The sequence below is a fragment of the Entamoeba invadens genome (assembly GCF_000330505.1).
Source record: "Entamoeba invadens IP1 unplaced genomic scaffold scaff_1105074726711, whole genome shotgun sequence".
NCBI lineage: Eukaryota > Evosea > Mastigamoebida > Endamoebidae > Entamoeba > Entamoeba invadens.
In genome coordinates this window covers 282030-291972 of record NW_004443648.1, presented here as the reverse complement: position 1 = coordinate 291972, position 9943 = coordinate 282030, and the positions used below count along the sequence as shown (strand labels likewise).

General features: G+C 36.0%; 7 protein-coding genes across 7 annotated transcripts; 4 read left to right on the top strand and 3 right to left on the bottom strand.

Annotated features, from left to right (window-relative positions):
* Positions 1 to 999, bottom strand: EIN_053820 (hypothetical protein; the record flags this gene model as incomplete). The annotated part of the gene is made up of 1 exon (XM_004259850.1): positions 1 to 999. A coding segment is annotated over one exon (999 nt), but the record flags the coding sequence as incomplete, so codon positions are not given.
* Positions 1000 to 1498: 499 nt separating this feature from the next.
* EIN_053810 (protein FAM133A, putative) lies at positions 1499 to 2800 on the top strand (the record flags this gene model as incomplete). Its single annotated transcript, XM_004259849.1, has 1 exon — positions 1499 to 2800. One exon carries the CDS (start codon positions 1499 to 1501, stop codon positions 2798 to 2800), a length of 1302 nt encoding a protein of 433 aa, XP_004259897.1.
* A 395-nt stretch (positions 2801 to 3195) lies between these two features.
* Positions 3196 to 4674, top strand: EIN_053800 (hypothetical protein; the record flags this gene model as incomplete). The annotated part of the gene is made up of 3 exons (XM_004259848.1): positions 3196 to 3444; positions 3531 to 4376; positions 4456 to 4674. The coding sequence occupies 3 exons, from the start codon at positions 3196 to 3198 to the stop codon at positions 4672 to 4674; spliced, it is 1314 nt and encodes a 437-aa protein (XP_004259896.1).
* A 173-nt stretch (positions 4675 to 4847) lies between these two features.
* EIN_053790 (nuclear transport factor, putative) lies at positions 4848 to 5228 on the bottom strand (the record flags this gene model as incomplete). The annotated part of the gene is made up of 1 exon (XM_004259847.1): positions 4848 to 5228. One exon carries the CDS (start codon positions 5226 to 5228, stop codon positions 4848 to 4850), a length of 381 nt encoding a protein of 126 aa, XP_004259895.1.
* A 244-nt stretch (positions 5229 to 5472) lies between these two features.
* EIN_053780 (hypothetical protein) lies at positions 5473 to 6315 on the top strand (the record flags this gene model as incomplete). The annotated part of the gene is made up of 2 exons (XM_004259846.1): positions 5473 to 5626; positions 5750 to 6315. 2 exons carry the CDS (start codon positions 5473 to 5475, stop codon positions 6313 to 6315), a joined length of 720 nt encoding a protein of 239 aa, XP_004259894.1.
* A 105-nt stretch (positions 6316 to 6420) lies between these two features.
* On the bottom strand, positions 6421 to 7455 carry EIN_053770 (hypothetical protein; the record flags this gene model as incomplete). The annotated part of the gene is made up of 1 exon (XM_004259845.1): positions 6421 to 7455. The coding sequence occupies one exon, from the start codon at positions 7453 to 7455 to the stop codon at positions 6421 to 6423; it is 1035 nt and encodes a 344-aa protein (XP_004259893.1).
* Positions 7456 to 9074: 1619 nt separating this feature from the next.
* Positions 9075 to 9943, top strand: EIN_053760 (N-chimaerin, putative; the record flags this gene model as incomplete). Its single annotated transcript, XM_004259844.1, has 1 exon — positions 9075 to 9943. A coding segment is annotated over one exon (869 nt), but the record flags the coding sequence as incomplete, so codon positions are not given.

The window sequence follows — 9943 nt, the reverse complement described above, 5'->3', positions numbered from 1 at the left end:
GTCGATGATAACTTCAACGAGCATATCACCTTTAGTTTCCTTTCTTTTGATTGGCATACCCTCCTCCTTTACTGTAATAGTATGGCCATACGGTGTTATTCCGGTCCTCTTCACTTTCACTACATGGCCATCTAAGTGTGTGATGTTCTTCTCAAACCCTAACAGGGATTCTTTCAAAGAGACGTGAATGGTCGTCTTCAAATCGTCCCACCGTCGTGTAAAAATGGTTGTTCCAATCGTTCGGATTTTGAAGACAACGTCTCCCGTGTCGAAGTCGGGCTTCTCGTCGCCAAACCCTTCAAATCGAATTTCCTCCCCGTCACGCATCCCTTTGTTAATCGTCACAGAAATGGTTGTCTCCCCTTCTTCGACTTTCTTCCCATTGCAGACGTGGCACTTTTTGCCATAGATCTTGCCTTTCCCCCCACAGTGGTCACATGGTCGTTGGATGTTTTGAACAAACCCTGGCGCAAATTGTCTCGTTTCTGTTCTCATACCCGTGCCATGACAGATTGGGCAATCTTTAACATCGTCAGCAGTATCTCCACCAGTACCGTGGCAGTGATGACACAGTTGTCTCTTTCTATGTAAAACCTCAAACGTTTTTCCTTTATACAAATCTTCTAATGTGACGTCGAGAGATATCTCAACATCCGGAAGACGTTGCTGACGCTGTTGCTGTTGTTGGTTGTTTCTGAAAAAGTCTTCAAACGGGTTGAACCCGCCACCAAACCCATTTCGATTCGGATTTTTAATGGCTTCTTCACCACCTTGGTCGTAGATACGTCGCTGTTTGTCGTCAGAAAGTACCTCGTACGCTTTGTTGATCTCTTCGTATTTCTTCTTATCGCCCGAAGGTTTGTCGGGGTGGTATTTCAATGAAAGAGATCGATATGCCTTCTTCAATTCACTTGCAGTGGCCGTCTTTGTCACTCCCAATATTTCGTAGTAATTCCGTGCAAGCGCGTTGCCAAGCAAAAGAAGGAGACACACAAGCATTTCACTTTTTAGAGTTCTCCATCCGTTTCTTTTGCAAAAAGGAAAATGCTCATAACATGTGTTCTGTCTTAATAAATAAAGCAAGAAAAACTAATTGAAGGAGTTAAAATATATAGTTTATTTAATAACTTTATATTAGCTTGTTATAATACTTGCTGTTTTTTAAAAATAGGGTTACATTGGGGTTTCATTTATTTGTTTTACCACATTTTATAACAGTGAAATACAAGATACCAAATTCGGCATTTGGAGCTATTATTTACTATATATTTGAGTTGTTCTTATTTGTTGGGATAATCAATATTTTTTCCACAATTCAAAATCGAATTGTGGAAAGAAATGTTCGAGGAAATAAAAAGAGTTGAAAGGATTCAAAAAGTTGGAACTGTATATTGAAGAAATAAAGAACGAATAATTTTTTATTTATTCGAAAACATTGGCCAATTGCAATATGAAGAAAAGTTTTACTACTTTTTTTTAAGAACTCATTTACATTTCTATGACAGTTGAAATAGAAGACATCCCTTTAATTGATACTGAGCAGGACTTGGACCACATGTTGAAACCAACACAAATGTGGATGAGACAAATTTCAAAAAAAAGTTGGGTAGAGTGTGTATCACAAGAAAATGTTATGAAGTCGTATACCCTTCCCACAGAGAACGACCAACATTATTATAAATATGTTATTCATATTGAGAAAAGTAAACTCAAATTAACCGAGGACTTACAAGATGTCCCTTTAATGAAGTCATTGAACCCAAATCTTCAACAGGGAGAAACTTTATTGATGATCGAGGATATCAGCCTTAAAAGAGATGTCCAAACACTGACATACGCTGCGATGGCATATCCTCGTGAATTTGTGTATGTCTTAGTCCAATACAAAAGCGAAGGAAAGTACTATGAAGTGAGTTCAAGTGTGAATTCCACTCTAGCAAATGTGTATGATCCAAATCAAGTCCGAGGATACAAGAAGATTGGTCTTTGTTTGTATGATGATGTTATCAATGTCTCATCAATCATCGAAATATACGTTGTTGTTGATATAAGAGGATGGGCGTTGGGATATGTCTTTGATAGATTTGCGTTTGCACAAGTGCTTCCTTATGTCAATTTGAAAGTCTCTATTGAGTCTCAATTACCAAAGAACCCACCTCCACAAGTCACAACAATTACACCCCAAGTCCAACCGCAAAATGATAAAAACAGTGGCAAAACAACGACCACAGAAAGTAAAGAAAAAACAGAGAAAGTTGACGTACCAAAACCAAAAACACCACGAAAAGAAGTTCAAGAGGACAAGAAGAGTAACGACAAGACAAAAGACCTTGAGACGATTTCTAAAGAGAAGGAAGAGCAAGACAAGAAAAAGAAAGAGGAAGAGGCTACTAAGCAACGTGAGAAACAGAGACAAGAGGAAGAGGACAAGAAGAAGAAAGAAAAAGAAAAAGCGGACCTTGAGAAGCAAAAGAAAGAAGAAGAAGTCAAAAAACAGAAAGCCAAAGATGACGCAAAGAAACAAATTGAAAAAGAGAAAGCCGAAGCCGAGAAGAAAAAAAACGAACAAAAGGAAAAAGAAGAAAAGGCCAAAGAGAAAGCAAAAGAAAAACAAAAAGATGAGGAAGAGAAGAAGAAAAAGCAGAAAGAAAAGGACAAAGAACAAGAGAAGAAAGCAAAGGAAAAGCAAAAGGAAGAGGAGAAAAAGAAAGAGGAAAAAGCGAAGAAGGAGAAGGAAAAGAAAAAAGAGGAGGAAAAGAAACGCAAAGAAAAGGAGGAGAAAGAAAAGAAGAAAAAGTGAGTTGTTTGTTGTGTCTGTTATTGTGTTTTCTTCGAGTGTTGCATTGGTTTACTCCATATTTTAGAGAAAAGTTGCAATGTGAGAGTGGCATTTTTGATTTTTGCCTAAGATTTTTTAAAAAAGGGAGATGAGAGAGAATAATGTATTAATAATATAGTACAAAGTATTAAAGAACAATGATACAGTTTTTAAAGTCATGAGTATTTTGGTTTCAGAGGTTATTAAATAATAGAAATAGTTATAATATAGAAAACTATACTAAGAAATAGCATACATATTGTTCTGAGTGGAGCAATTTTTTTGAATTTTCGAAGGGAAACAAGTGAGAAATAACCCCAAAAAATAGACAGCAAAGAGTGAGAAGGAACGAACTGAATAATTTCAAGGGAAGACGAATGGACACAAAGAATTTGATTTCTTTGTATAACAAAAACCTGTACAGTAATATCATCGAACTTGCACAGAAAGCGTCTGCTATAGGCACCATTTTGAAAACAGTTGAAAACACGTTTTTAGAGCTTGAGAATACATTGGAGGGGTTTTTAGAACAGTTTCCAACGAACGACACACCGGGGTCATTTGTCTCACTTGTCACATTAAGTTTGAATGCAAACATTGCAGTAAGGTCCCAATTTACAATTTTGGTTTGTTCTACACAATTTAGAATAAGTTGAATGTGAGTTTAGTACAACAAAAGGTATTGGTTGAGTATAAAAGGAGTAACACCTAGTCAGACAAGTATCGGAAATTCAGTGAAAAACTGAAAAACCCATGGGACTGGGAGGAGTTGATCAGTTCCTTTGATAAGATCAAAACGCAACAACTCCATTCCATATTCAACATCCATGCATATCGATGTTTGGAGGAGTTTTTGCGTGTGATTAAAACGTTTGGGGAGAGCGATGACATCAAAGTGTTATTAGACGACGCAAAAATAAGACCATTCACATCGTCTGCCGATCGACTAGTCAATGAAAGGAAACGGTTACTTAACGTCGAGTACATGTTACCCGTCACCGATTTGGTGAAGTTTGAAGAACGCCCCCCGACACTGCTTCCCCTCTATTTTGAGAAAATCATGTATAAAATGTACTTTGAGAAAGGAGATATGGAAGGCGCGTTTCGACAATGTGCTGGCAAAGATGAGATGGAGCAATATATGCAATACTTTGGTGTTGTCGATTGTCGTCTTATGGATCACGTCTTGATCGCTGCTATACTCAAAAAGTACTTAAGAGAGGCACCAAGTCCTGTTTGGCCGATTTCGTTGTACGACCAACTTGTCGAAATGACGGGCCAAACCGGGACAAATTTGGCGATGTGGAAAATGAAGTTTCGCGCGTTATACAATTCGGTGCCTACAGAAAACAAAACGTTTTTGGAACATTTTGTTGCGTTGTGTTTGCAAATTTGTAAAAATCCAACTAGCAAAATGTCTCCCAAAAATTTGGCCATTTGCACAGCTCCCGGCTTAATAAGAAACAAACCTATGAACGGCGATTACATCGAAACACCACATCAACACGTGTTTGTAGCGTTCACAAACATGTTAGTCTGTGCTAATGACATCTTCCCCGTTTGTCTTTAACTCTTCCGTTCAAGTAGAAGTAGTCAGGACTCCTTCTCAAAATACATGTGATGATATTGACGTGAAGCAAATCAGTATGAAGTTCATTGAAAGTCGACTTGAAGAAGTGCTTAACCCGCCAAGTGTATTCAAAGACATCTTTGAAGCGCGGTCGGGGAGAATTGTGAGAAACACACCGCCGATCCGAACCAATTCTGCAAATAGGCGATTGGCTCACCAACGCTTCAAACCACTTCCCCCCAAGCCAAACAGACTCTCCAGTCTCTCTGATGATTCCCAAGTGTGACGCCACTGTTAATTCTTGTATTGTTTTGTATTCCCTATTTGTTTGATATATAAAAAAAGTGTTTTAACGTGGTCGCTTGAACAATGCTCGATGGTTCAAGAGAAGAGTCGAGTGAATTCCACTCAGTAAGAAGAATAAAACAAAACAGCAAAATGAATATAAAAAGAGACAAGTTAGATGTTTGCGAGTCTCATGATGTCGTTCAAGACAAACCAATTGTTGTTGGCTTGAGTCAAGATGAAGGACTCTGTGAAGAGAAGGGGGTTCTCTCCGTCGATGGTCAAACGGCCAATAACCTTAATGAACAACATTGGGACGGAACCCGGGACTTGTTGAACGTCCAAGACAGCAATCTGGTGTTGTGTTTGTTTGAAAGGGAGGTTTTGGATATGTTGAAGGATGTTTTGTGCGCCCTGGATAGTGTTAGTCTCGAATGTCAGAGTCGACATTGGTTGGAAAAAGTTCGCCAAGTTCGCCTTATTTGTGTCGAAAGAGTTATAAAACACGGAGACGAATTGTGCGGCGAATTGTTTGAGTTGGTCTTGTTGCGACATGGAGGGTTGAATTTTCAAGTTGAGATACAGTTTATATACCCTAATAATAATTCACACCACATTGCATCCTTTTTTTCTCTTTTTTTCTATTCAAATTATGGTAAGAAGTCATTGAAATTATTCAAGTACCCCACTGAAATAATAAATACCTTTCAATAATTAATAAGTGATACTTTTTGAAAACACAACATCATCAAAAGTTTGAACAAAAACCTAAATCTTAAAATGGAACTCATTAGTTTGAATGAGTTTGAAAGACGAGAGTAGTTGTCAGACTCGACAAAAGAAAGACAAGGACGTGCTGAAGAAAGTGAAATATGAGAGTGTTGATCGCAGAGTCGGGATTCAATCGTTGTATTTTGCTATGTTAACAACACTTGGATTCACTTTACTGTTAGGTTTCTTTTTCAATGTTATTTACTCTTTTAAAATTGCTGTAATTGAGCACATTACAATTCAAAGCACTTCCAACTGCCTTTTCAAGAGTTGAAGAATACCTCAAAATTGGAATAACACTATAGAAAAGCCCAAGAAACAAAAAACTAAAACATTACCACTCATTCAACTCTACCAAATCTATGATGAATCCGGGTCTTGTGTATTTGATCGCGACTCCATCTTCGAGCAAGCCAAACAAATGAACATTGGGAAAAGCAAGATGAATTCAAAGCGGACGGTACGTCAATTTGTTGCTAACCAAACAGTCAACACGGTCATTCAGTTGATTGAAAGCAACAATTTGGTCGACATCAAAGAGGGTCGCTCAAAGAGAAATATAGTCAACGACGATATCCCACAGCAACGGAAAATCGAGTCGCTCACAATCAAGACAAATGGCTCGTCCAAACGAATAGATTTGAATCAACAAGCTTTGAGTAATGGGAAACTATATCACGAGGCTTTGTTACACATATTTGACGATGTCCAATGTGATGGGATCATATTAGATGGAAACCAATATAACATTGGGTTTGTTGTGTCAACTTCTAAAGTGAACATCGTCGACTCTGTCACGAGATATTTCCAGGACCACAGAACTTCGTTCAGTTCTCACACGACGTTTGTGCCGCTTGTCATCGTGAATTGATCTGTTTTATTAGATTTTTTATACACACAAAGACTTCCAATGGCAACACAAATCAACAGTATAACATGAAAAGGACAATTAATAATACTTAATGTACGCAACAAATCAATTGAGTGGCGTAATGATTTGTTCTGTGTCCTCGATCTTTCGGTCCGAGACTTTTTCACCATCATCAAGGGGTGGGATCGCTTCACCTAATACATCCGGCACTTTTTCACATTGACTGTCAGATTCGCTTTCTTGTGTCGTTTTGTCGCCCAATAATGGCTTTATTTCACTCTCTTCGTCTTTCTTGGGACAGAATCTTTTCTTGATGAATTCGTAATAAATCAATAAAGTTAACAGAATGACTTGCTGAATGGCAGACGCAGCATTGGACAACCAAGTCGAGAACGATTGTTTGGTGATGAAAATCATATAAATTGTCAAAATGACCATTCCGGGAGCCGTAATAGACATCATCAAAACACTTAACGCGCCAGCGCTTTTCCGTTTGAATGTCATATAGATCTGAGGCGACCATTGAATGAACACGCAGATTGTACATATGATGCCATATAAGAATCCGATGCCACTGGTCCACTCGCCACACTCTCCATCAGTCATTTCAAGCAATGGCACTGTTCCGAAGATCAACAACGAAATGAAAACAACAACAGGAGTAGTGTACAGTGGGATTTTGAACAACGAAAAATTCTTTTTGTCTGGGAAGAAGACCAAGTAAAACACAATTTGTGGGAGGTACACCATAGCAAGTAACATTATTTGGATCCATGAAATTAACACACCAAAGCAACCATTAAACCCCAAGTAGACACATGAGTGGATGTATGTCGCGTTTGTGATACACCCATTTGCAACAGCAGTGACTTGATTAATAAATTGTATCAACAAATAAAAGGGAGACAACCCACTACTGTCACGCTTTCGTAACAACTTGATGTACTGCGGAAACACGGATAGGACGGTACCTATCATAATGACCATACCAACTATAATCGAACCAACACCCAACTCGGGGACAAAATCAAACTCGCCCTCGGAGGTGAACTCCCCGTCCGAGTTGTCGACACACCCGGGAATCTCGAAGATGGCTTGTGCCTTTTCTATTGTGGAAAATAGAACGAGGAGAACAAGCATCAAATTTTTGAGTTTCCTTCTATTAAAGTCTTTCTTCGAGATTTCCACTAATTTATTTACTCTCTTTCAGACAATCCAATAATTTCCCAGAAATGGTCAACAGAAGTATATATATGGTTTTGTAACTATTATATTACCATATATAAATCTTTATTTCAAAAAATGAGACGACTTTTTTATCTTTTTTAAGGATGTTTGGTATAAATTATTTTTTATTAATATGGCTTTTATAACTTTGAGTAAAAAAATACGAAAATTGCTGATTAAACAAAAATATATGAAAATTGTAATTTTTAGATCCATTAAAAAAGTGGTTAATTACAAATAATTAAATTAATATTAGCATTGAATGAGCACATAATTTCGGGTATTATGTACATTTTTTTTGTTATTTGGTTAGTTAATAATTATTTATTTATAATTAATCAAATAATATTTTTTATATGACAAACATTTTGTTCAAACTAAACTATAGTTTGTTATAATAAATACAGTTTCTCAATCTAGTCTAATGGGAAAACCTTTCCTTTTAGGATTATATTTTAATATATAATTAATTTAATCCTAACAATTTTATAATTAATAGTTAATTATTAATACAATAATTTGAAATTAGTTCAGATTGATATGGAACAAATAAAAAAATAGTAAATAAAATAAATAATTTATTTTTAGTTTATATATTAGAAAGAATGGAAAAATAATACCAGAAAGCAGGTTTTTCCCATGAGGCTAAATTAAAAAACTGTATGGGATTTATAAAAAAAATAAAAAACATTTATTTTTATTGTATTATTATTGTTAAAAAAATGTTTTTCATTATATTTTTGTTATATAAAAACATTTCAAAAGGCATTTTTGGTACTTTGGTTTTTATAATAACTTTGAAATCCGTGTTGAGCAATTTAAACAGAAACTATCCCTTAATTGGTTACTAATAATTTTAATATAATAAAACTTAAATAAATTAAACATAAATCATTTTGAATACCCATTTTGAGATTGTTTTTCAATTTATGTTGAAATGGTTAAAAAGATTTGATAATTTCAAATAAAATTGACAATTTGTTAAAATTTTCAATAATTAAAATAGTATATTTACTATTTAAAAAATTCACATTTCAAAAAAAAATCAACCATTTTTTTTGAAAAATTAAATAATCGAGTAATTCCCGAATTGGTCCTTATTGTCTTCTGTTTTGGAGAAATACAAGACTGATGTATAAAATACAAATTACAAAACTTTACACAAAACACTAAATTTTGTCCATAAAACTCATTTTTCAAGACAAAAATAGCAAAATATCCCCCAAATAAGAAAACCCAATTATTAAAGATTAAAAAAAACTGGTCTGAAGGTGTGAACTGATAATTATATCATAATTTAAATGTTTGTTAGAGACACAGTACACTGATTAATAATAAAACTAATACATAGGAGTAAGACTGTTGGCACAGTTGATATCTTAAATGGAAAGAAGTTTGATACACGTGAGATCAAAATTGTGACTTACAAAGACGAGCAATTGTATTTAATTGACAACAGTGCAAAACCCCATTTTAAGATCGATTTAAGTATTGCAGTTTTCAATTCAAAAGTTAATAGCACGAATAAACTGATGACAAAGCAAAAATTGAAACTTTCGTTTGAAATTTTCTATGACAAGGTGTACCTCTTTACTTGTCCAAGTCAAAGTGAATATGACGACTGGATGAGCACTCTTCCAGTTTTAATGAAAGTGTACGGAACATATAAATATCCACTTGCATGTGCAGTGAGCAAATCGGGTTGGCGATTTCCTCTTCCTGTGTATCGTTCCATTGAGTACTTAACTACAACACAAGGATATTTGTCCAATGGTATCTTTCGAATGTGTGCGTCGTACAAAGACACGGGGCGAGTGCGCCAAATATTTGATGGGGATCAAGACATTCAAATTGCGGAGTTTAAACTCGCAGATGTCGCATCTTCTATTATCAAAGAGTATTTACGCGAGCTTCCCAACCCCCTTATTCCATTCAACTGTTACACTTCTTTTATTCAAATCGGAAAATTGGAAGGTGAAAATCGTCAAAATGAAATGAAAAAACTGATTGAAAGTCTTCCTCCAGTCAATCAAAATACGTTATGGTACTTAATGCAATTTGTCCATTTGGTAGCACAACATACAGAAGAAAACCAAATGAATTCAATTAACCTCGGGACATGTCTGGGACCAACTATATGCAGAGCACCTCCACAAGAATCCGCTAAAGAAATAGAAAACACTAAATTAGTGATCGACTCATTCACTATATTGGTCGACTGCTATGACTTTGTCTTCAATGAAGTCATTAAAACGAATCAAGAACTCGGCCTCGACCCTCCTAAATACCCCGCCGTTATCCCACACCCTCCAGTCCCGTATGAAAAAATTACAGAGGAAATCCACAAGGAAGCCCTTGAACGACAAAAACGTATTGAGGCGGGTAGACCCCGTCGACTCGT